Below are 26,427 nucleotides of genomic sequence, written 5' to 3'. Positions count from 1 at the left end.
AGCCTGTCACTAGGAGACTTCTGCTGCTCTCGTTCAGCTCCACCTCGCTTCCTGAACTGTCCCTAATACTCCTGATGACAAGCAAAGGCGTGATTTTCTTCTTTGAGATTGCTATTTTTCACACTCCCACACCCAGAGAACTAGCCCTTTTAGAATGTGATCAGAAAGCAGGGTGCGCTTGGTCAGTGCACAGTCTGTGCAGCTGCACAGGGCCCCACACTCAGAAAGGCCCTGCTCCTGGTTTCATGCTCTGATGTCATCACCTTGAAATTTCTAATCATTTTTGAACAAGGAGCCCTATATTTTCATTTTGTACTGAGCTCCATGAATTATGTCTCTGGTCCTGCCAACAAGCCTTTGGAAGTACCAGATAGCTTTCTTACAGCCCACAAAAATTGGGAAAGGAAAATGGGATGCGCCATCCCTCTGCTGAACGTGAAGGCCCCAGTCATAATTAGAGCATGAGGCAGGATGGTGCACGGGGCCCAAGAGCACAGGCTTTAGAAGGCACATTGAGCTGGGGCAGACCTGCATCCTGCAAGACCACAGACAGATTCCCTGACCTGCCTGAACCCAGCCTTCCTCCTCTGTAAAGCAGACGACGAATGCCTACTCTTGCCTGTGAATAATGAAGAAAGGTCTGTCAATGAAGAACTTGTCTAGCACATGACGGGTGCTCGACAAATGTAAGTCCCTCTCCCAGCTTGTTTCAGGAGTATATACTTCAAGATGGGCCATGCACTACATTCCAAAAGGCAGTGCGGTGATAGGGGGCCCTGAGATCTCTTTGGCTCTAAGGTCAGATGATTCTCCATTAACCGAAACCTCGAAGCCAGCCTCCATCCAGTCCATAGTTATTCAATCTCAATCTCTCCCTCCCTCCTTCCCTCCCTCCCACTCTCTCTCTCTCTCCATATGTCCACTCTTCTTGTCTCTGCTTTGCTTCATCCTGAACCCATGCTTCCTTCATGTAGTGGACAACATAGATGCCAACAGCCCTAGACTCACGCTCTGTCGGCTTAGCAAACCCAGCATGGAGGGGAATCTCTCTCTCAATATCTACATAGCAACCCGGGAAAGCTCTAACTGACCCTGCCTGGACCCTCTAATTGACTCCTGAACCAGTCACTATTGCCAGAGTGACAGGGTGTGTGTCCCCGCCAAGGGCAGGATGATGGAGCTCAAGCGTCATGACTGACAGCCCCAAGGAGACCACATGAAATGGGGGAGGGGAAGTCCCCCAAAGGACATAGGGATACCAGGCAGATAAATGCAACTCATCCTCTGTGCTTTATGTGGTTGACTGCTCATTCCCAATAGGTACCCAAAGAAATGAAAGGAGGGAGAGGGGAGTCGGGGGGTGTAGACAGTAGCACTTAAACCAGCCTTCAAGGAAGGATGGGAAATAAGTGACATATGTCTTCAAAGACGATCTCTGTGAGGAAAGACAAAGAACTCAGAAAATGCATGGTGTGTTCAAAGTTATTCATTGCATAACTGAGTTAACCTGACATCTTTAAATTTTTAATAGCAATACACTGATTTTTTTTTGTCAACTAAATATTTTTATTGTGCACTCATTATAAAGTCATCTGCTTTTAATCTTAAACCTGATGCTCATTTTTTTAAAATTTATTTATTATTTTTGGGGGGGTACACCAAGTTCAGTCATCTGTTTTTATACACATATCCCCCCCATATTCCCTCCCTCCCTCGAGTCCCCCACACCCTCCCCATCCCAGTCCTCTAAGGCATCTTCCATCCTCGAGTTGAACTCCCTTTGTTATACAACAACTTCCCACTGGCTATCTATTTTACAGTTGGTAGTATATATATGTCTGTGCTACTCTCTTGCTTCGTCTATGCTTACCTTTTGTTTAGGCAAGCAACACTGGTTTTCCACTTCAGTACTAATAGAAAGTTTTATTTTTATTTTTGGAAAATAACTTTAAGCAAAAACAAAGTAGGTCAGGGCTTCCCTGGTGGCGCAGTGGTAAAGAATCCACCTGCCAATGCAGGGGACACGGGTTCGATCTCTGGTCTGGGAAGATCCCACATGCCACGGAGCAGCTAAGCCAGTGCACCACAACTATTGAGCCTGCACTCTAGAGTCCATGAGCCATACTATTGAGCCCATGTGCCACAACTACTGAAGTCAACACACCTAGAGCCCGTGCTCTGCAATGAGAGAAGCCATCGCAATGAGAAGCCTTCACACCACAAGGAAGAGCAGCCCCTGCTCACCGCAACTAGAGAAAGCCCGTGCACAGCAACGAAGACCCAATGCAGCCAATAATAAACAAATAAGTAAATTTATTTTAAAAAACCCAAAGTAGATTAATTGAAAGAAAAATAAGTAAATGATAATAATGTAGACATAGATAGCTGTGGACATTTAGTGCATATATTATGCCAATGACTGAAGAACGGGAAACATTAGATTAGTATATATAAAGAACTTTCTCTCCCCAAGGAGCAGTAAGAACCAATAACTCTACTATTGGTGGTCCGTAGGGTTATTGCTGACAAACTAAATGTCATGTCTCTCATTGTGTGAATGGTAAATCTCTAGCCCAGGTTGCCAAGTGGATCTGTAATAAGATCCTAGAATCCTCAGCTTCTGGCCAGCAACATCTATTCCCTAGATGTACTGTGTCTCATGGCAAAGGCGAGAAACCAGCATTCCAGGACTCTGGCCCACTATATTACTCTCTGTTTCAGAGACACATACACAAAGGTGAGTTTGATGTGAAAATGGCTCCTCCCAGAGCTGGCCAGGCTGATTGTCCTTGAGAACAGAGGGGCCCATTCTCCGTGGTCATCCAAGCCCAGCTGGCTCCAGGGAGTACCAGCCATCTCGCGGGGGCCAGAGTTTCCCCAGCTGATTTCCACGTGGCCACGTGTAAAGCGGCAGCTGGTCCCTCATTTGGCTGTCTGCTTGGTCTTCCTGTTAGCTGCCAATTTTAGCCAAAGATAATTTTCAGTGCCTATCTTGTCCACTCACCTCTTCAATTGTTTTTTTCTAGGCCAAAGCGAGAAGTCATCAGGGTTTTGATGCTGATCGAGATGCCAAAAGGCTGAACAAAGCCTGCAAAGGAATGGGTATGAGAGATACTTTGTTTGCTAACTCACTATTGAAGTTGATTAAACTTGATCTCGTGTCCAACTTTCCCATGATGTTTGGAAAATGACCCAGTTATATTGTATCTTCCAAGCTAAGCTGATCACTTTGAAGGTTCACTTTATGGAAGTTCACAAATTTATAATCAGATCCTATGACTTTTCAAGAGTCAACATAACAGCTAGAAATTGAATATTATGACATTTAATTTGAACTTGAGCTGGGGGAAACTTCATGAGAAGTGTAGTTCCTAGAGTCATAAAGTCATCTAAATCCTCTGATGCCTTTCATGGGAGGTGGTGGGGACTTAGGGCTGATGAGAACTGGATTAGGGACCTGGGAGCTGCATCTATAAGCAGAGCAAGTGGAGGCAAAACTGTGGCCAAGGTCAAGAATCAAGGGCAACACCGAGGCAGCTATTTACATTCAGCCCCAAGTGAATGGCCAAGAACGGAAGACTAAGCAAGAGATGAGGAGTGAGGTACATCCAGGAGCAAGGCAGGAAGAGGGAGGGAGCGTCTGGAGCTAGGGCCATGAAAAGAGGCTCTGGAACTCAAGGAGGTCACTGATAAATAAAGTTCTAGTCCCAGAAGCCTGGAAGAAGGTGGGACTCACAGCTCAGACAGATGGAGTTACCTTGAGTGGGAGGGGGAAGGGGGAGGAGCAGAGACTGAGAGCAGAAATAGATACATTCATGCTATTGTGAGGGAAGGTTGAAGGTGGTCATGCCTGGTAATCAGACATCGCTCAGTGAGTGGGAGGCAAAGTTATCTGCTAAAGACACAGGTCTGACAATGGGGTATGGAGCTGGGTGATAATTTGGAACACTAGCTCTTGAGTAGAAGAGAAGGCAGAGGTGGCCAGTACAGACTTCTCATGTTGAGGGCCCTATTGAGTAAGAGAATAAAAAAGAGGAGGAAAAGGAGGAGGAGGAGGAGGAGGAGGCAGGGGCAGGGAGAGGAAGGAAGAGGAGGAGAGTGGGAGGGGGAGGAAAGAAGGAAGAGGAGGAGGGGAAGAGGCCAAAGAACAAATCTACCTGCCTTCAATGGTATCTCAAGTTCTGGAACTGTACAGAAAAGGCAGCTTTACAATTATAGGCAATGTTTATTGAACTCTTTTGCCATATATTTCGTATGCATGACTTCATTTGACAATAGAAAACCTCATTTAATCCTAATTTTCCAAATGGTTAAAGTGAGGCTCAGAGGGGCTGAGTGACTTGTCCGGACTCACATAGCTAGTGAGTAAGTGGTCGAGCCAGCATTAAGCCCAGGCAGGAATGAAATCCCTCCTCTTGACCACGAGCTGTTGACCTTCCCAGCTTCAGGCAGCTTTCATCTCCACGGGGGCCTTCAGACCTCTTTAACACACATCTCACATTCACTCAACAAACTAACAAACATTTATTCAGCACCTTCTCTGGAGGGTCGTGTGTGACATGCTTAGGGACCTTCACTTTATTATGAAACAAGGTGGAGTCAAGGAAGAACTCATCTGGGGAGCAACATGGAGAATTGACTGGAGGAGGGTGGGAAGGGAGATAAGGAGACAGGTTAGGAGGTGACCAGGGGACAGATGACGAGGCTGCTGGGCCGTGAGTACAGGAAAGAAGGAAAAGATTTCAGGCATTAATGGGCAGACACCACAGAGGTTGGTCACAGAGTTGGAGTGTGAGGCAAAGTGAGAAGTCAGAAAGAACTCCCAGGCTTCTGTCTTGGGGAACAAGGTAGGTGTTATCATGCATCAAGAAAGGGAACATAAAAGGAGGCTCCAGGGTGCTGGGGAAAGTGTAGGTCACACTTTAGACATGTTGAACTCAAGCGTCTGAGAAAATCCAGTGCAGTGAATGATCCACATTAGTACAAACACGTCTAGAACCAGGGAGAAAGATGTGGACAGAGACGGTAGACTTGGGAGACACCAACACATGGGTGGTGGTGGAAACTATGGGTGAGGACGCACTCGCCAAGGAAGTCTGTGTAAAGAGAGGAGAGATGCAGGAAACCCCAGCATCTAAGGCAAACGTGAAAGTAAGACTGGGAAGGCACAGCCAAAGAGACAGGATGAGAACCAGGAGAGAATGTGTCTCCAGAACTAAAGGGAGAAGAGAGTTCCCAGAAGCAAGGAGTGGGAAACCATATAAGACCCTACCTACCCTGAGGTCAGATAAGATGAGAGGTGAGAGCTGGATTTTGCAGCCAAGAATAAATTGACTATTTCTGCCAGAGTAGTTCTCAGCAGATAGCTGGAAGTAGAAGGCTCATTGCCCTTCATGGGGGTGGGAATGGGGATGAGGTAGACTATTCCATCAGAGAGGAGAGGGGCTCACAGAAGACAGAATGTTGAGGTGAGAGGTGACTAGACAGGTAAAGAAGGAGTCCACTGAGCTTGTAAATACAGGAGGGAAAGGGGGTTGCTGACAAAACAAGATTTTAGAAAGCCTGGAAGAGGGTGGAATCCAAAGCGTAGGTATCAGGATTGACCTTGAATGGAGAGAGGAGGGAAAGGGGTGGGATTGAGAGCTGGAACTGATACTTTCATGGGGGTATCAGGGGCAGAAAGTTGGAGGAGCTCTTGCCTGGCAATGTGACATTATTCAGTAAGGCGGGAGGTGAGTGTATCTGCTGAAAGAGTTGGGTTTGACAGTGGAGTAGGAGGTTTGAGTGGTGGTTTGGAATAGACCTTGAGTAGAGATGACCAGGAAATAACTGCTGATCTCCTGGGAGGCTTCTGTTAAGTAGAGAGACTACAATTTCACATGGATTCAGCCCACAAGGCTCTGTGAATTTGTCCTGCAGCCTGATGGCAGGACAGGAGAAACAGATGTTAGCTTGCCCCCAGATTTGCTGATCAGGGATCCCAGAAGAACAAGGAAGTGAGGGCACTTGAGAAGGCAATAGCTTGGGAGAAAAAAGATAGAGGCAAGGTTGATTAATTTCTTCGATTTTATTTTCTTACATCTGTTGGGGAACTTTTAATATTCTAGGCATTGAGCCAAGCACTTTATAAAGTCTCGTGAAGTTTTTCTCACGAAATTCCACTTTTCAGATGAGGAGAGAGGCCATGACAAGTTAAGTATCATACCCAAAGTCACAACACCAGTAAGTGGCGAGCGCTGGGACTGGACTGATTCATGTCATTGCCTCCAAATGCCACCAATTTAGAGACACCACAGCTAAGCCACCTCGGCCACACAGCAGCAGTGGGTGGGGATAGGCCTGCAAAGACTGGCTGGTAGGGGCCGTCTGAGTCCACAGGCTGTTCTATTAAATTTTGTCTTTTTCTTCTTATGATATAATTCACTTATCATCAAATCCACCCTTTTGCAGAGTACAGTTTAGTGGCGTTTAGTAGATTCACAGAGTTGTATAATCATCACCTCTAATTCCAGGACATTTTCATCACCCAAAAGAAACCCCACATATATTCACAGCCACTCCCACTCCGCCCTCCCTTCAGGTCCAGGAAACCACTGGTGCACTTTCTGTCTCTAATGCATTTGCCTATTCTGGACGTTTCATGTACCTGTAATTATATAATAGGCAGCTTTCTGTGTCTGGCTTCTTTCACTTGGCATAATGTTTTATGAAGACAAATGCTAGATTTTTACTTAGAGGTAAATTAGTGGAGATTTACTGTCCTGGGAATGGATATTGTGGTAGAATAAAGATGGTCATAAACTCTTGTGTAAGTAACACCAGAGGAAAGAACTGGGATCCCCAGTGGTAGTTCTAGGAAGACATCTTTTGCTTCCATATAAGGAACTATCTAGCTATAGAATAGTCTGCCTTGCCCAAGAAACGTTGAAGTCCCAAAGGAGCTGGGGCTGGAGACAATCTGGTTGGAAAGTGGTAGAAGCGATTTCTACGTGGTAAGTATTGTTGAACAGATCGGGGTGGGGGGGAGCTGGAAATGAAGGATGACAAGCAGGCTGTTTGGTTTGGGGGCATCAGAGGAAATCTCAGCAGAGAGGAGCTGGTCCTTGCTCACATTCTGGCTGATCTCGTATTTGGACAACAGCTGTCGGGAGGCATGTTTGCCGGCAAGTGTCAGGATGTTTATAGCTGAGTTGTGCTGAGCGGCTGAGCCAGCCTCACAGGTGTTTCCCTGCTCCCTCTTGAGTGAGGGCCTGACATCTGGATGTGGGCTGGAGGCAGGAGCTGAAGTGGGTGTGGGAATGAGTCGGCTGTGGTTTATGATAAATCCCCGAGTTCTTAGCCACCACGCGCGTTTAGCTCACCAAGCACAGACGGAACGCGGACTGAATGTCAAAGTCACGCAGCGTTCTCCCCACCCCCCCTTTGGCTGTGGCCGCAAGGTGGGACCACGCTTGTGCTGGTGACTGTTGGAGAGCCCCTTCTACGTGCCAAGTGCTAAGGTGGGTACCCACGCACACCATCTGGTGTAACCCTCCCAACAACCCCGTAGAGTTGTACTATAACGACTTAGGTAAGAAGGCCGAGGCTCAGAGGTTAAATACTTACCTAAGGTCAAAGAGTCATGAGGTAAGGGTGGGGTGATTGGAACCTAGGGCCATCTTGAAAAGCTATCATTTGGATGAAGGTCTGTTAATAAGAGCAAGCCCAAGCAAAATTTTATCATCGGCACAATTCATCTGTAAGGCCATGCATCTCTCTCATTGATATATCAGCCCTGCCAGGGCTGGATTTAAATGTCTAGGACCATGCTGTCCAATAGCCACCAAGGTGAGACATACAGGTCATTTTTAATTTCTGAGAAGCCCAATTTTAAAAGAAAAAAAGTGCAGGTGAAATTAATCTTTATAATATACTGTAGCTAACTCAATACTGTATCAAAAATATCATTTCAACAGACAGTCAGTATCAAAGTTATTCACGAGATACCTGACATCCTGCTTTTCACATTGTCTTCAAAAGACCGTATGTATTCTACGCTTACAGAACATTTCAACTTGACCAGCCCTAGGCATCAAAAAGGTCACATGCGCCCCCCACCTGCTCACTCACCTGTGCAAGTCAAAGGAATAAGAATGCTGTACCATAAAATACTACTTGATTTTTACAAACAACATAAAACAGACACATTTCCTTGTTTGTGGTTTCTATGCTGCCCCTGCGTTCCTGGCTTCAGAGTACCTGCTTGGTCTGGGTCTTGGTTAACCCAGAACCCCTGACGCTGACACTCTGTCAGGCCTTCCTCTCAGGGCTCCGGGCCCCCCTCCCATTGCCAGCCCCCCCACCCCGCCCAAGCAGGGCCCTTCTGAAGATAACGTCCTAATCCGGCAGTGTATGGACCCCAATGTTCGTTATCCTCTCTGAGATGTAAAAGGATGTTTGCCATCCTCCCTCCGAGAAACGCAGAAACAGGGTCTTAGAGGCTGCCGTGGAGCTGCTATGGGGCGAGGCAGCTGTGGCTGGCCTTGGGGCCTGCTGGGAAGCGGATCACTCATCAGGCACCAGGGCCCCGGGGGTAACGGGGAGGGCACTTCAAACCCAGCAGCCCCCATCCTGCTGAAACTCAGCTCGGTGTCTTCCCAGAAAAATTGCTGGGAAAGCCACAGCCAGGAGGCCCCCAGCCCTGCCGAGGCTGCCAATCACCCAGTTCTGACCTCTGCTGGTTAATTACTGTGTCTGATGCACCGTCAGGGATGAGCTTCCTTCTTCTCTCATTTTTTTAAAAAAAAATCCTTCCCAGAACCACTGGGGACTGGCCCCGGTGCCTCAAACCATTGTAAATGTTTACAGGAAATTGTTCCACTGCACAGACTGCTTAAATGACACACATACTGTGAAATGTAAAATGAGATCACTGTTCAGTAAATCGCTTCGTGGTCGGATAGTGGGAACGGCTCCCCGAATAAACCTGATACCCGGACTCAAAGGGCTTGAGGGAAATCTAGGCATTTGGAGGCTCTCCCCGACCTCCACGCTGCTGCTGGACCATCCCCAGACGACTTTGCTCTCTGCCCTCCTTTTTAAAAGCATTCCAGGAAGGAAAGTCTAAAAAACGTTATTTTTAAAATTTTAACTCAGTGTGTTCCTGAATTATGCAGATATAGGGTGACTAGAACACCAGAGTGGAGGATTTCCTATTGGTCCCTGCTACATACAGGCCACCTAAGTGGCACACACAGCTTACACCAAAGGAGAGACCGGCTCCGTCATAATGCAGTGCAAACTTCTCTATGCGTGAATTGAAACATTCATTCACTCAGCAAGTCAGGTCTGATGAATACTGAGAGCCTTCTTTGTGGATTTTGCATTGAGCAAAGCCCCCTGCTGCCGTGGAACTTGCAGTGTGGGGTGGCAGAGACAGGACAGAGGAGGAGGACAGGCAAAGTGAGGGACACAGGAGGGAGCGCCCATCTGCCCCAGAAAAGTCCCGCGAGTAGAGTCCTGAAAGAAGAATGGGAGTAAAGGTGAGCATCAAAGCTAGAGGTCTTGCAGGCAGAGGGAGGATCCCAGACTGTTATTCGGGATCTGAAGGGGCCTAGATGGAAAGGTTTGAAGCAGAAGAGTGAGTAGGCTGATCTGTTCAGCAGAAAGGTCACTCTGGGGACAGTGAATGCTGATGGGAAGAAGAGAGACAGGAACCCTACTTGGGGATCAGCTCTGCTGAATGATATGACAGAGATGAGGATGGAGAGAGATGAGAGGGCCTGAGAGATACTGACGTGGTAAAATAGTGAGGGCTTCGTGGTAACAAATTAGATGTGGGGGGAGGGGAAAGAGGGAGCCAGGGATGAGCCCCCCATTCCTGGCTGGCACAATACAGCAAATAGGCCACCTGGGAGGCAGGAAGGCTCCTTCCAGAGAGGACAATTGTACGGATAAAGGTCTGAGGTGCAGAGGCCCTAGACCTGGGCTGTAGCAGCCCACGTGGAAAAAAAAAAAAAAGTGGGGAAGTGGATTAAGAGATTTTTTTATGAGAAATAGAAATCCCTTTTGAGGTAAGAGTTCTGGCACTCAGAGGTTAAAAAGAAATAATGTCACAGAGGAAGTAACTGGACACACATCACGTAGGTGAGGCTGCAGGAGGAAAGGAAGGGGAACACAGAAAGAGGAGTGTTGGCGGTGAGCTGGAACGAGGCAGGCAACGAACGCTGGCTATCTTTGCAAGTGAGCTCATCCTAGAATTTTCTGTTTCTCCCGCTGGAATCAAAGAGCTAGATCTTCCTGGAATTGTAAAGGTGGAAATAGTCCTTGAGATGAAGTGAACATTCCACAGACACAGAGCTGGTGGCTGTCCCAGGAGCAAAGCACAGCTCTCTCACCGCCGGGGCAGAGCAGTCTTTCTAAGTCCCGGTGGTGACTTTCCAAATATGGCATGGAGGGCTGGGGCCAGGGTCGGGCCAAAGTCAATCACTTCAGGCTGTTTTCCAGCATCCCTCTTTCTCCCCATCTCCAGCAGGGTCCCCCTCCCCACCTCCCCACACCCATAACTCAGATTTTTCCTGCTCCCAACCCATCTGTCAAAATGCACCTGCCCCATCCTGTTCCTGCAGGATCTTCATCTCTCAGCAGAGTAGGAGCGATTGTGCAAGTCCAACTAATTCAGTTCCACTCAAAAATTGCCAAGCAAGCTATTCGCAGGCAGTGAACATTGAGAGGAGGGCTGAGAACAGCTAATGCAGGAAATCTTCAGACTTCGGGCTCCGAAGAGAGGTTTTTTGATTCCTTTCTTGAAGTCTTGAGTTAGTGCTGAGGATAGGGGTGGACTAGTTTCCTAGAGCTGCCATAACAAAGTACCACACACGGGGTGGCTCTAAACAGACATTTATTGTCTCTCAAGTCTGGAGGCCAGGAATCTGAAACCAAGAAGTCGGCAAGGTGCTCAGGAAAGACCGTTCTATGCTTCTCTTCTTGCTTCTGGTAGCCGCAGGCATTCCTTGGCTTGTAGATGCATCAACTCACACAGTGTTCTCCCGTCTCTCACATCATCTTGCCTCTGTGTGAGTCTGTCTCTGTGTCCAAATTTCCACTTTTTATTTTTATTTATTTATTATTTATTTTTCAAATTTCCACTTTTTTATAAAGACACCAGTTAGATTAGGTCCCACCCTAACGATTTCATTTTAACTTGATTACTTCTGTAACAACCCTATCCCCTATGACTTCTGTGACAACCCTATCTAAGGTGCTATACGGGGTTAGGCCTTCAACATATTTTGGGGAGACACAATTCAACTCATAACAGTAGGTGTACCCCAACAGCCAGGATACAAGGGTTGTATGGGAGGTCTGCCAGTGCACCTCTTCCTGTGGAAGTGTATACATTGCTATGAGCCAGGATGGACACAGTGCTAATATTCCAGCAGAGCTTTACTACTGTCTAGATACGCATTTTCAGAGTCTCTGTCTCATCCTCTCACAGTTCCTATGTGATCAGATTGTCATAACCACCTCCTACCAGAAGGTAAAAGTGGGACCCAGGGCAGTGCTGCCCCATAGAAACACAATGCAAGCCACACATGGAATTCTGAATTTTCTAGAAGCCACATTTTTTTTTTAAAGTACAAAGAAACAAGTGAAATTAATTTTAATAATATATTTTATTTAACTCAAGACATTAACATTCTAACAGGTAATCAATATAAAAATTATTGAGATAGTCTACATTCTTTTTTGTTTACATTGTCTTCGAAATCCAGTATGCATGCCACAGTAAACACATAACTATTAAAACCTTATATGGTCATTTACAGGGCTGCTAAAACCATCTTTCATTCCTTCACTTGTTGCATGGGACTACACCTTAGAGAAACAGATCTGATGGGCAAGACAGACTCAACACACCCACTTCCACAAGGAAGGTGGCAGTAAGTGGCACCTAACAGTGCACACTACCATTTGCTGACCACTCCCTATGGCTCGGGTTCCAGGCTCAGGATATCATGTACATGCAATATTATATATACATATGCCCTCACATACAATATATATGAGGTATTGTACATATATATATATACTCATAAAATCTTATATAGCATGCAATGACTCTAGAGATACACAAGCAACGTTCTCTAGAGGAACAGAGGGGGCAGAAACTTAACGCTTCAGGATTTCTGGAGGCGTCTGACCCGCTAACAAACATGGCTGAGGTAAGGCGAGGTAGCCCGGGTGTGTGTGCTCAGACATGGGTCTAGAAGAGCAGTTTGAGACCGAACTGCAGGGAGTCTCAATGCCACATTAAGGAATAATGATTTAATTTTGGAAATCGTAAGGACTCCCTAGAGATTTTACAATTAGGGAGTGAAATGAGCACATGCATACCTCCGAATGACGATTCTGATGATGGTGTGGAGGACAAGCTGCAGAGACCAGAGCCTGGTGTCAGGGAGGCTGAAAACAAGCAGGGACTGGTAGGCTGTGGCGGGGGCAGTGAAGAGGGAAGAGTCATCTCGTAGGTGAGATGGGCAGGACTCGGCGGTATGGGGAATAAAAGAAACAGCGCCTGGACCCTCAAAAGTGACTGTGGATTTTCTAATTCGGGTGATGCCACACAGTGAGATGAAATGAACAGGGTGGGGAGTGGATTCAAGGACAGACAGGATGAGCTCAGCTTTAGCCACATGGGGACGTGAAATGCCTTGGGAGCTCCAGGGGAAGTGGCCATAGGCAGCTGGAAATAAGATCTGAACTCAGGAAAGGTAAAGGCTGGAAGCACTAGTTTAGGCTTCACCAGCCAAAGGGCAATGGTCACGGGTGGGGGTCGGGGGGGGGGTGATGGCAGTTAGCAAGGAGAGCTGGCGGCTGAGTGCAGAGGGCAGGTGCAAGGAGAGGGGCTGATGGAGGATGCTGAGAGGGAGGTGGGGGGGGGGCCGAAGGGAGGAGCAGAGGCGAGATGTAAAGCACTCAAGCAGAGAACGGTCAACAAATTCCAACACTGCCGACCGGTCAGGTACACGCGGGAACTAAGGAGGGGCTCCGAGCTGTGCCTCAGTTTCCTCATCTGCAAATACGAGTCTGGACCAGGTTCTGATGCTCCTCCCAGCTCAGTCACTGGGTGCCCACCCGTGGGAGGGTGGTCTCAGCACGAGGCCTGCCTGGATCTGAGGCAGCCCTGAGGCACTTGGTCATTTAGGCTCCCTGGTGTCCCAGGACCCACGTGCACCTCAGGGCCACCACGGACCCCTACTTGGATTTCATTCTCACAGTAGCCTTGTCTATCATCGCCTCCACCTTACAGGTGGGAAAACTGAGGCTTGCTGAGGCTGACTTGCCTGATGTCGTACAGTTTAAGGGTGGAGCCAGGATTGGAATCAAGTCTGAAGAAATTTAATTCAGGGTTTGCTGCTCAAATAATCTTCCTCATTCCCACACCTGCAACTCTGGGTCATCTTTCCAGTCCTGTATCCAGGTTCATAAAAGGAGATACTTCCCTTCTTTCTTAGGCATTATCATTTCGGTACGGATCAAATTACCTGCAAGGAATAAGTATTCCTTTGAGCATCAGGGAAAAAGCGTTTTAGAAAGAGTGTGATTGAAAGAAGTTTAAGGGGTAACTGACCCTCATGCTCGCAATTAAGACTTTTCTCCTGAGAGTAACAAGTTTATGGATGGGCTTGATACTGTAGCAATTTGGGCCTGTATCTTAATCTCTTCCATTCCACTTTAAGTACCTGGAGGCCAAGGAGCACAATATTTTTTGTACAGGTTTTTTTTTAGGTGTAAGTCACACACCATATAATTCACCCATTTAAAGTGTTCAATTGTTTTTAACGTATTCACAGAAATATGAAACCGTCACCACAGTCAATCTAGAACATTTTCATCACCTTAAAAAGAAACCTCCTACAGTTTAGGTATTACACCTCTGCCCACCCCATCCTCAGCCACTATTCTACTTTCTCTCTAGATTTCCCTATTCTAGACCTCCATATAAATGGAATCATAATATGTGGTCTTCTGTGATTGGCTTCTTTCATTTAGCATCCTGTGTTTAAGATCCATTCATATTGTAGAATGTATCAGTACTTCATTCCTTTTCCTGGCCAAGTAATATTCCACTCTACAGATGTAGCACCTTTTATTTATCCATTTATCCATTATTTGTCCATTGATGGACATTCAGGTGGTTTGCACTTTTTGACTGTTATGAATGACACTGCTATGAACATTTGAATACAAGTTTTGGGTAGAGGTAAGTTTTCATTTCTCTGGCATTTATGCCAAGGAGGGAAATTGAGGAATGGATCATATTCATTCCTCTTTCCACTACAACACCTAGCACTGTGCTTGATGCAGTGTGAGGCCTCAGTGGATATTTTTCAAGTGAGTAAAAGAATACCGTTCTCAGCACAAGATATTAAAGCAGAAGGGTCCATCTAGGTTCCGCCAAAGCCTCTGACCACCCTGGCTTCCCCAGATTGACTAAAATAAACACCCACCTTGTTTCTTGCTCATCGTGGTTTTGTTTCTTTCTCCTGTACTCTAGGAACTGATGAAGCCGCCATCATTGAAATCTTATCAGGCAGGACATCAAATGAGAGGCAACAAATAAAACAAAAGTACAAGACAACATATGGCAAGGTGATGCTGAGGGTCCTCTGCCGTGTGCACATGGCCTTGGTCTCGACCGTCTCTTCTGCTTCCTTTACGTTCCCAAGGCAGTGAGGACTATCTTTAAAGCTTTATTGAGTTAGCCCAAGAGAAACAAAATGAGACAACTATTTAAAACTTTAATTGACTTCAGAAAAACTGAAATGGCCTGTTAACAGCCTGTATAAAATCAATATTGTTTAACTCGTTATTTTTTCAATTGACTTCTTTTTTAATTAATCCCTCAGTCACTTTTCGCACTCATTTGGACTAATCCCGCATATTAATTTATAGATAAGCCAGTGATTTGAAAATCAGTTTTCACAGGTGGGTCTTTATATAAGAAATCTTCATTTACTCAAGAATGATGTATTCTTCATAAGTGATTCTCACAAAAACTAAAAAACCAAAACCCAAAAAACCCTCCATTTCATTAAGCATCCCTGCCTTTTTTTCCTTTGCATTATCTTTCCTTTCATTCTTCTTGTCGATGATGTTACACACAGAAACCTTTAAGAATGCATTAGTCTCTCTATTTTCTTTAGTAATATATCACGAACACAATTTAATATTTTCTTAATGTCATTAGAATGATCAATTTGCCAAATAAATATTATTATGCTGCATCCTAATCCAAATGTATAAAACCTTTACAGTTTCAATAACTCTATTTATAAATAGAGATAGAGACAGAGGTGGATTTTCTTCCTTATTTGTCCCTGGGCAGGCAACAATCTCCCTAGGCCTTGGTCTCCTCACAAATACAATGAAGATGATTATTTGCCTCTGCTCTCACATTGCTAGGAAAATCAAGCAGGTGATGCTGGCACCTACCAGTAAAGGGAGGCTGTGATAGGTATGACTGTTTCCATCTTACAGAGAAGAAAAGGGGAGCTCATCTATTTAAATGACTTATGCAAAAGCACACACTTAGTAAGAAAAAGAACCAGGACTCAAATCTAAGCCTTCCATCTCCAGGGCCAGCCTCCACTCCCGGGGAATTCATTGCCATGAGAGGAGCTATTTATTTATACACTAAACAGTCCAGACAGCTGTGCTTGTGTCATTTTTCGGCTTCCCTCTTCACAATCAGGCTTGGCAATGTCACTCACGGATGACATCAGTGAAAACAAGTGAAGCTTCAGTTCAGCTGCATTTAACTGAATTGAATGACATTGAACTTTCATCCTTGTTGGCCTGCCTGACTATAGCAGCCTCTCAAGTGCTGTGTCTACTCATATCCTACCAATATGGAAAGTCAGATACAGGCTTCTTAAGCTTTGGTGTGCAATAAGTGTAAATGGGTTCAAAGTGAGGACGTAGGGCTCTGTGAACGTGGGCATCCTATGCTCTAGCACAAAACTTTGCAATACCTACATCTGCCAATCATTTGCTCACTTTCCAATTCTCAGCTGTGTTTCAGACAGCTGAGATTGCCAAAGAGGTGACGGAGAATCATAGCACAAAGGTAGAAGACATTGGAGACCATCAAATCTAAATCCCCAAGTCAACTGAGCTCCAAAGAGAATGAGTGTCCCAAGGTGACGCAGCCAGTTAGCAGGAAACCAGGATTAGAGCCGAGGTATCCTGAGCTGGCTCCTGCGTCCAAATAGAATGTAAACACACCAGGATTTGTTTTCATGCCTGTGGCTTGTAAGAGCAGGCAGCTGGGATTTCTCTTCTCTGCAGCTCTATATAATGCCTGTCTGACTTGAAAAATATTTCCAGTCTTCGGGTACATCCACATCAGAGTACTGCCCAAAGGCCTGTCTTCACAAGATCAGGGTTAGATGCAGCAACTGCCATGGAATGGAGCCAGCAATATCACAACTCACTATTAAGACTGCAGATCCCAGGGCCTTGGACAAGAATCTTTTGGGTTTTTCTCCCAGGCCTGGAGCTCAGAGGTTCCTTTGAGAAATAGTGGATTTGCCTTTTTTTCTGAAAGTTCCTTTCAACATGCACGAATACGAACAGTCATCATGATGGTGCTCGCTTGCTGAACATTGAAAATGTGCCAGGCACTGGGTCCAGTGTTTGCAAGGATTATCTCAATTCATTCTCCCAACAACATTAAGAAGGAAGTCTTCGTATTCTCCCCATTTTTCTGAGAAGGAAACTGACAGTAGGTGAAATTAAGCACATATCCGAGGTCACTGAGTTCCATGACTGTGTTGTTAGCCATCACACCACAGTGCTGAGTAGCCAGGCCAACCCCGTGCTGTAATTTGGTCTATGGGCCCCCAGGCTGACCCACATGGGGCTGTCTCTCTGCGTGAAGGTCCTGCTTTGAGGCCCTTCATTTAAGTTGGGACACTGATGACTCTAGTTGGACTGAACGCTCATTCCTGACTCTTTTCTCATGAAACCATCTAGACACAGGGAGACAGGTAGGAGCAGGCATTTCACCTGTGATGAAATGAGGGGGCTTGCCAAAAACAGGATGCCAGTGAGAATTTCATGTACTTCCCTTCCCCCACCTGAGTTCTTTCCCACGTGTGTCCCTTTCAGGATTTATCAAAATACCAACGTGACTGTACATGGGGTTAACCCAGGACAGTCCCTCTTTATTCCTGTTGTCCCCCTGCAATGAACTGCCCCCTTTCACTCTCAAAAGCACCCCAACTTGGACAGTGAATGATCTGGTCTCCCAGAGATGACAAACCCATACTTCAGTCCTCTCTAGCCAAGTGTTTGGAGATGAGTCCTTTATCTTATTGAGGTTCAGTTAGTGGGGATCATGCAATACCTCTTGTACCAGGACCGTCTCGAGGATCAGTGAGAAAGCACCCTGAACCCTAAAATGTACTGCAAATGCTGGTTGTTGTTGTGATTCATCTTTGGGGTCCCCAGCCCTGAGCAGGGTATCTTCTCTCTTCCTCTCTGCCAGCCCCAGCAGGAGATGGGTGGGCAGTCGAGTGACCATTGTCCCCCAGAGCAGGTCACTCATGCCTGTAGAGCTCTGTGTGTCTAGATTGTACCCCGTGTGTCCACGGCAGGTGTCCTGTCACCCCTGAGGCTGTGCAGTAGGGAGAGCAGACACCTGTCCTTCTGCTCCCAGGCCGTTCCCTGACAAGACTCTCACTGTCTTCCCACAGGACCTGGAGGAGGTGCTCAAGAGTGAGCTGAGTGGAAACTTCGAGAAGGCAGCCTTGGCCCTTCTGGACCGCCCCAACGAGTATGCTGCCCGGAAGCTGCAAAAGGCCATGAAGGGCCTGGGCACAAATGAGGCGGCGCTCATTGAGTTCCTGTGCACGAGAACCAATAAAGTGAGTCCCAGCCAAGCCCTCGACCGACTCCCAAGGGCACATCCATACGCCCGTCACAGTGGTTATAGCAGCCAGCAGCGAAAGCCCTCCCCGCCTTCCACCCACGGGGCGAGCAAGTGTACGGGCAGAAACGTGACCACTTGGTTCACACTGGAGAGACACCTCTTCCAATCTTCTGACGGTCAGTCTTGGTGTTGCTGCCCCTGGCTTGACAGGATAGATCCTTCCAGAAGAGCTGTGTCAATCCAGCTTTCATTTTTCTAAGGAGATGCACAGTTTTATATGCGGAACACAGGTCCTACTTTACCCTCCCAGCCTGACTTTGGGGGTCTCCTACACAAATAATACAATGACAGTCCAAGCACGGCTGCGTGTAGTGGAGAGCACAGGAGAGAGGCAGGTGGCTGGGTGGTGTCGAGGGGATCTCAGTGAACATCCTGGGGCTGCCACCGCCTCCCCAGAGGTTTCCATGTCCTTCTATCCTGTCCTTCTCCCCTCGTCCCCTGGGCAATGCCACCATTTCAGGAGAAAAGGACATTGGTTAAGGCCCTCGCAGAAGCCCATTCATCTTTGGTTCCGGACCCCATAAGGGCCAAGGACTTCATCAAGAGTAAAGGGGGTCCACAGATCATTATTTGGAGACCCCTTCCCTCTTCCACAGCACCCATCACATAGAGTGGGGAGGTCCAGCAAGGAAATACCAGGAAAACCCAACATTCTTGAGGCCTCTGGGTAGGAAACAGAAGCAGCGGTTGGAGCAGATGGCGAGGAAGAACCGCCGCAGCACTCTGATGCTGAAGTGACACTTAAGCCCCGAGTGCCGACCACCCGGGCTGGTTCCTGCGGCTCAGCCTGTGCCATCCAGCTGCATTTCCTGAAGCGCCACCGGGTCCAGGCTACAGCTGCAAACCCCTTTCCTAAATATCCCTGGACCTCTCTTCTTCCCACAAGATAATACAACCCCTCCATCAGGGGAGTTTCAGGTTAGGCTAGTGCCTTAGGAGAGGGTTAGCACACGAGGGCGTCATCAGTTCGGTCCAGTAACCACACAACTGCCCTTAGTCTTCCTATCCTTTCCAGAAGCACCACAGTCCCAGCCACCAGGCAGTCAATATCAGGAGGCTGCCTTGGCAAGAAGGTTCATTTGGTCATTATTTTTCTAGTCACATTTCTCCACACGTGGTTCATCCTCAGCCTCGTTTCTTTCAGGTCCTGGTCTCAAACAATGAGCAAGGCCTTTTTTTTCCCCCAATCAAATAGATCTGACAGTAAAAAGAAGAAAAGCAGGGAGAGAGCAGGCCCCGGGTTCAGGCACATCCTGGCGGTGGGCTGAAAGCAGGAGAAAGGGGAGGGAGCTGCATAGTCACAGGTGTTCAGCCCTCACCTGCTTCCTCCTCCCTCCTACCCACCAAAACAACATCAGCCTGGCTCTCATCTTCTATTGCCCCCGCTCCCTTCTCCCCATCGCTGCCCCACGATTTTCACTTTAATCAGTTCATGGGAGATGCCGTGGGGCAACGCCTGCTTTTATACGCTGCTGGTTCAAGTGTAAACTGAGGCAGCTCCCAACCGGACCACTCAGCACAAGCCCTTGCAATATACAGCCATACCTTGTTTCACTGAGCTTTGCTTTATTGCATTTTACAAATTCAACATTTGTGGCAACCTTTCTTTGAGCAAATCTATCAGTGCCATTTTTTTCCAATAGCGTTTGCTCACTTCCTGAGTCTGTGTCGTATTTTGGTAATTCTCACAATATTTCAAAACTCTCACCAGGAGAAAGATGACTTGCTGAAGGCTCAGATGATGGGTAGCATTTTTTAGCAATAAAGTATTTTTAAATTTAGGTATGTACATTGGTTTTTTAGACATGATGCTATTGCACACTTAATAGACCTCAGTAGAGTGTGAACATAACTTTCGTAGGTACTGGGAAACCAGAAGATTCATGTGACTCACTTTATGATGATGCTCATTTTATTTGGGTGGCCTGGAACCGAACCCCCAATACATCCAAGGTGTGCCTGTAAAATAGTTCTTTCCGGCACACACCCTAGAGAGAGACTTGCACTCCTGCACACAGCAAATTATTTGCTAAGTGCAGCCTTGTTTGAAGTAGAGAAAAATTACAAACAGCCTAAATATCCATCCATCAGAGGCTGGCTAAATAAACAAGGGCTTACTGTAGGATGGAACATTTTGTATCCATTTAAAAAAGAAAAAACACTAGGTGACTAACTAATGTATAAGCATAGCTGGACCTCTAAGACCTATTACTGAGTGAGAAAGTAAGTCAAAGAACAAACAATATGAACAGTATTCCACTTTTTAAACACATACACAAAATAATTCTACCTATTTGCAGTAGCACAAACATATGGGTACAAATGCAAAGGGAAAATATGCACTGAACTTCTAACACTAGCTACCTGGGTGGGGAAGGGGGAGTGAGATTGGTGAGGGGGTAGTGAAAGAAGATGTTAGCTTAACTATAATGTTTTCACTTTTAACTAAGGATAACATATGCTAAAGGACTCCACAAGGCCAGACACTTGCTCTAGGCCTAGACTTTGACCTGCAGGGATGGCTCCCTTTGGAGGAAGTCGTGAAGGCATCCAGTGTCCAGAGAAAGCCTCCTGCCTCTTCGCTTTGCTTATCTCTGCCTATCTCATTGATTAACCCCACCTTGGAGTATTGATTTTTTTTTTTATTATCTTTCCTAGGAAATCATCGCCATTAAAGAGGCCTACCAAAGGTGTAAGTGACCTTTTGTTCTGACTTTAAAGAATGTTTCTTCCAAAATACCTCCGGGAAACTAAATCTGCTTTCTCTCCTCCTTTCTTCTTCCCCAAAAGTATTTGACAAGAGCCTTGAATCAGATGTCAAAGGTGATACAAGTGGAAGCCTAAAAAAAATTCTGGTCTCCCTGCTACAGGTAAGAGTAAAAAGGTCTCACCTGCTTTATGATCTTGGAAAACAGCCTTTGGTGACATAGGGCCATGATGAAAAAGGCTATGCAGATGATAAACCTTTCCTTCTTTTATTAAAAATGTTACTAAGGGATCATCAACCCGCATTCTGTCAGCCCAGCTCTTGTGAAATTATTCAGTGGGGATTTTCCCCATCATAACAATCCGCCCAGTCATTTTCAGTTTACAATCCCTTTTTGTTAGTGGGTTATCTCTTTAAGCATCACCACCTCACTTTGCCAGTGAAGAACCTTTAGGTATACACACAGTAAGACACAGCCCAGGAGCAAGAACCTGCCCATCTGACCCCAAGTAGGGCCCTTTTCATGACACAATGTACTTCCAGGATTCACCCCCAAGTCTAGGCCTGTAAGAACGGCTGCAGGGAGCTTGACCGGGAAAGCAGGGCTTTCAGAATTGGCCCTGCTAGGACCTAGCCCCCGGGCCCCCAGCCAGATGGCATCTGCACTCTCATTGACACACCCATCTTTATGAGCTTTGTGTGTTTCCTCTGTTTCATTACTCTCGATGCAGAGACTGACAGCAGAGAACACACAGAGTAGGCTTCAGCTGTAGGAGGAAGAGTACGTAAGTGTTCTTCTACTGTATGTAACAAATTGCCGCAAACTCAGCAAACTAAACTATGCAGATCTATGACCTAGCAGTTTCCATGAGCCGGGCGCTCTGTTACGGGTTAGCCAGGGTCTCACAGGCTGAAATCGAGGTGCTGGGCAGGGCTACCATCTCATCGGAGGCCTGGGGTCCTCTTCCAATCTCACTGGCTGTTGGCAGATTTCGATTCCCTGTGGCTGTACGACGGATGACCCTGTTTTCTTGCTAGCTGTCGACCAGAGACCACTCTCAGCTCCTAGAGGCCATCTGCAGTTCCCTGTCATGTGGCCCCATAGACAGTTCAGAGCATGGCTAGTTGGTTTCTTCCAGGCCAGCAGGAGTTCATCTCTCTGACTTCTTCCATCTCTGACCTTTAACCGCTCACCTGATTGGGTCAGACCTACCCAGGATAACTGATTAGAGATCTTAATCACTCAGCATACATCCTTTGCCATATAAACATAACATGATCACATAAGTGATATCTCACCATATTCACGGGTCTTGCTCACACTCAAAGGAAGGGGATTACACAAGAGTGTGTGCCACTGGGGTCAACTTAGAATTCCGCCTGCCACTAAGGGCTTAGGTTAGAGCTCCCAGCCCTTCCATGACCAACATTCAGGACTCTTCAGGGCTGGTACCCTGAGAGGTGAAATTTGATATTTTGGAAAGAAGACTAATAGCTTCCCAATGGGCCCATTCTAGGGGACATCATGAGGTTCCTTAGGGGTCAGTGGGGTTTTTGAGTGATCTGGTTTCTACAAAAAAAAAAAGGAAAACTGTGTTCTCACAGAAGCTACTCTGTTTATCAGTTGTGCCCAAAAGATGGCAGCAAAGAGCAGCGTTGCCACTTTGCCAGGCTGAGCCTAGCTTCAGGCCACCCCTCTGAAATCACCCCCTTTCTAGGACTTTCCCTTTTTGTTTTCTGTGGTCAAGCAGCAACTCAAGTTAATAACAGTGTGTTGATTTTTCTAGGCTAATCGTGATGAAGGGGAGAACGTGGACAAAGATCTAGCTGGTCAGGATGCCAAAGATCTGTATGACGTAAGTATGTAGATGTGCCAATCTCTGCAAATTCTTTCTTTTTCCATTAACATTATCTTCAACAACTGTTTCTTTATTTTATGTGAATTGGAATTACTTGGGAAATAAGTATGATCTTTTTTAAAAAAATTATTTATTCATTTATTTATTTATTGGCTGTGTTGGGTCTTTGTTGCTGCACTCAGGCTTTCTCTAGTCGTGGTGGGCAGGGGCTACTCTTCATTGTGGTGTGCAGGCTTCTTACTTTAGTGGTTTCTCTTGCTGCGGAGCACAGGCTCTAGGCATGCAGGCTCAGTAGCTGTGGCACACGGGCTTAGTTGCTCCACGGCATGTGAGATCTTCCCAGACCAGGTCTCGAACCCGTGTCCCCTGCATTGGCAGGTGGATTCTTAACCACTGTGCCATCAGGAAAGTCCAATAAGTATGATATTTAAAATATTTTTCATATATACAGGCTTCATGAACCTAAAAGAATTGCCTATTCTATTCTTATACTCTGGGGTTAACCACCTTAGATCCATTTTGGAACAAGGGGAGGTATAAATAATATAAATAGATACGTGAGGTATACTTGTGGGTTAGAAGTTTAAAGTGCTAGGTCCCTCCATGCGGCTTAGATTCAGTGCATATTTTATTGTTTCCTCTAAGGGAGGCCTGGTTACAGCTCTGTACATTCAGTCCTTTTGCAAAAGGCTTTTTCAAAGTGTTTGCCCTCGGCCCTCTAGGCGGGGGAAGGCCGCTGGGGCACAGACGAGCTTGCCTTCAATGAAGTCCTGGCCAAGAGGAGCCACAAGCAGTTACGAGCCACCTTTCAAGCCTACCAAGTTGTAAGTGATCCGGCGCTAAGGCGAGGAGTTCACATTGAAACTGAGTCTCAAGCTATTTCCAAAAGGAGCCGAGAGCTGGGACAAGGAACTGGGTGGCAGGGGCCGGGGTGTCTTTTACAATATTGGTTCTCCATCCAGGGTGACTTTGCACCCCCAAGGGATATCTGATAATGTCTGGAAACATGCGGGCTTGTCACAACACAGTGTGTTGGAGGGAGCAGTACTGTTGGCATCTAGAGGATCGGGGTCAGGGATGCTGCTAAACATCCCACAGGGCACAGGACAAACCCCCACAACCAAGAATCATTCAGCCCCCAGTACAGTGCTGAGGCGGGGAGACCCCGCTCTGCAACAGAGGCTGGGAGAGCAGGGGAGTGTCACGTTTAGGAGCAAAGCCCTAGAGTCAGAGGGTCCAGGTTTAAATCCTGGTTCTGCCACTAACAAGTGACCTGATGACTCCATTCTCATCTGTAAAACGAGACCATGGACATCAGCATCCCTCATGGGGTTATTTTAAGAGTTAAATACGGTGAATATAAAAGGCTCAGGACAGTATCTGGCATGTGGTCAGCTTACAAATGTTTGCTGTTACTATTATTCCAATTTACAGTCAGGTTAACCGTGCCTACTGCTCCCAAGACAGACGTGATAATACCCGAGACACGCTCTTGAAAAGATGTGTATAAATTGCTTTTATGCAATTATTTCTAATCTATTGATAATTTTAAGTTAACAAGGTGAGTTAGCTGTTTCAAGGCACTTAGTGGTTAGTCCTTCCCTGAAAATCAGTCTTTAATTGCAAGAAGGCTTTTGAGGACTATCAGATTTTTTTTTTTTGTCTCCTATTTTATATTTGTGGAGTGCTTTTAACTATTCAAAGCACATCTGTGCCCTGTGTCTCATTTCAACTTGACAACAATACTGTAACTCGAATGTAGGCTGGACAGCCATTGTTACCCACAACTGCTGCACGAGGAAAGTCTGTTATGAGTAAGGAACCATCTGTAACTTATCAGGACCACACAGCAAGTCAGTAGCAGAAAGTGGATGAGAACTCCAAGATTCCCCAGCCTGAGCTCCTACCTCAGCTAGAGCTGGCTGCTCCTCACTCAGAATAGCACTTCCTAAGTGTTGCCAGCAGATGAAAAGACAATAAAGCTTTGGAATTTTATCATTACTGTATATAAGCCTTTAGGGCCCGCCGCTTTCAAATCCTGCCCAGAGTCGTGATCAAAGGCAGCTGACCCTGTGCTCCCCTGGCCTCTGGGCCTGGAGCTGTGCAGACTGAGCTGGAAGCCTTCTCCATGACCCAGACTCTCTTCCCATAAGACTGGGGCCACGGGTGGAGTTTCTGGGGTGGCTGGCATTGGGATCACTATGGAAACACACATACGTGTGAGGGGGTGTGTGTGTGTGTACATGAACTGCTGATGATCTAAGGACACTCCCTAGACCAGTTTTTCTCAAAATTAATCCCGAAACAGCAGAATCAGTATCACTTGAGAACAGATTTAAAATGAAAATTCTCAGTGCCCACCCCGGACCTACTGAATCAGATTCCTTGGAGTTAGGGTCCTATAGTCTGTGTTTTAACAAATCTTCCAGATTCTGATACATGTTTAAGAAGTCTGCTTTAGGCTACCAGCTATATGACCCTGGGCAAGTTATTAAGGGTTCTCTGCCTCAGTTTCCCCAACTGTAAAATAGGGATAATAACAGTACCTACTTCACAGGGTTAGTCAGAACTAAATGAATTAACAGATTTAAAGCATTTATTGCTGGCATGCAGTAGGTGCAATTAACATTAGCAGTAGTTATGAGTCTCCTTATGTGAACCAACAGCATCAAAAAACAGAGCTAAAACTCAAATGGTCAATAAGATAATCAATCGATCTGATAATTCTTCACATGAAACCAGCTCTAAAATGCTACCTATTCATCTGTTCCAAAAGCCTTGTTGGAACATTGTTCATCTTGATCTTTATTATTGATTTTTTTGTTTGCCCTGATCTTGGGAACCTGGCTCCATACACTTTCTCATGGTCTCTCGCTAAAAGCACTAAGATGCTAGGGTCAGATCAGCGAAGTGCATTATACAGCATAGGTTGTCCTGGCATAGAGCTGAATTTTAATTTTTGGCTCAAAAACTCGGATTTTTGCCCTCGATTTGCCCTCTAAACCTGAGTCTTAACTGCTGACACTCTCAGAAATCCCAGCCCCAGCAATAAAGCTTCCCAGCTCCACTGCATCATGAAAGGTTATTACCATCCCCAGGTCTACCAGATATGAAAGGCTTATAGAATTATAAAATTCCCCAAACACAGCTCAGTATAAATCGTAGGTACACATACTCGCAGCACCAGGTCACTGCCTCCCCACCACACCCCTCACTACTTCTCCCCTCCCCTTAAAGTGTTCCTAAGCCCACTCCAGAGCCTTTAGCCCTTTAACTGCTATAACCAAAGCCAGAGCGCATAGGGTTCTGCCGTGGGCATGCTGTCAATTTGGGGCATTAGTTTTAAAAGGAAGAAATGTCTCATCTATTCTTCTAATAATCTCCCCACGGGCAATGCTACCTAGTAAACTAGAAGCCTTTGAGGCTTGTCTGGAACCCACTCTGGCAATGGGTTTTGGTACCGAGATCAGAAAACCTGGTTTTATCCAAAGAGCCCCCTAAGAGTAACTGTTCCAGGAGGTGAGAAGCGTGCCATTTTGCAAAGGAACGTCTCAGTAGCTTGGGCCAGTGGATTGTTTTCCATTTGTGTTCAGTGGTGCCCCTGGAGGTGCCTTAGTAGCTACCAGGAGGGGATGGGGGCATGAGGTAGGTAGAGAAGAAAGGGCAATGCCGTCGTATCTCGTGAATAGCACTCCCTGGAGCTGGGAGCAAAGAGCCTCTGAGAGGGCAGGAACCTGGCATTACCCGCTTCCCCAGAACAGCTCTGCTTTCCTGCTTTTATCCGTTGTGTAGGTTGAGATGCTACAGAAAATTTAAAAACTGTTCTAGCCCAATACTTACAATAAAAATGGAAAGTGGTTTAATATGAGGATTTTTTTTTTTAT

The 26,427-nt window shown here is 46.3% G+C and overlaps 1 protein-coding gene across 4 annotated transcripts in view; it reads left to right on the top strand.

The window, feature by feature from the left end:
* Positions 1-26,427, top strand: part of ANXA13 (annexin A13) — a 79,525-nt gene that overhangs the window by 44,261 nt on the left and 8,837 nt on the right. For all 4 annotated transcript variants that reach the window (XM_057735741.1, XM_057735742.1, XM_057735739.1 and 1 more), the window contains 7 exons: positions 3,027-3,102; positions 14,540-14,634; positions 17,742-17,912; positions 20,636-20,669; positions 20,768-20,847; positions 22,472-22,540; positions 23,266-23,367. In XM_057735741.1, the coding sequence (XP_057591724.1) occupies positions 3,027-3,102; positions 14,540-14,634; positions 17,742-17,912; positions 20,636-20,669; positions 20,768-20,847; positions 22,472-22,540; positions 23,266-23,367 (627 nt within the window). The remainder of the gene's footprint in view (positions 1-3,026; positions 3,103-14,539; positions 14,635-17,741; positions 17,913-20,635; positions 20,670-20,767; positions 20,848-22,471; positions 22,541-23,265; positions 23,368-26,427) is intronic.

The sequence above is a fragment of the Hippopotamus amphibius genome, chromosome 5 (genome assembly GCF_030028045.1).
Source record: "Hippopotamus amphibius kiboko isolate mHipAmp2 chromosome 5, mHipAmp2.hap2, whole genome shotgun sequence".
Taxonomy (NCBI): Eukaryota; Metazoa; Chordata; class Mammalia; order Artiodactyla; family Hippopotamidae; genus Hippopotamus; species Hippopotamus amphibius.
Note: the sequence above shows the minus strand (reverse complement) of the source record. Positions and strands in the feature narration are given on the sequence as shown.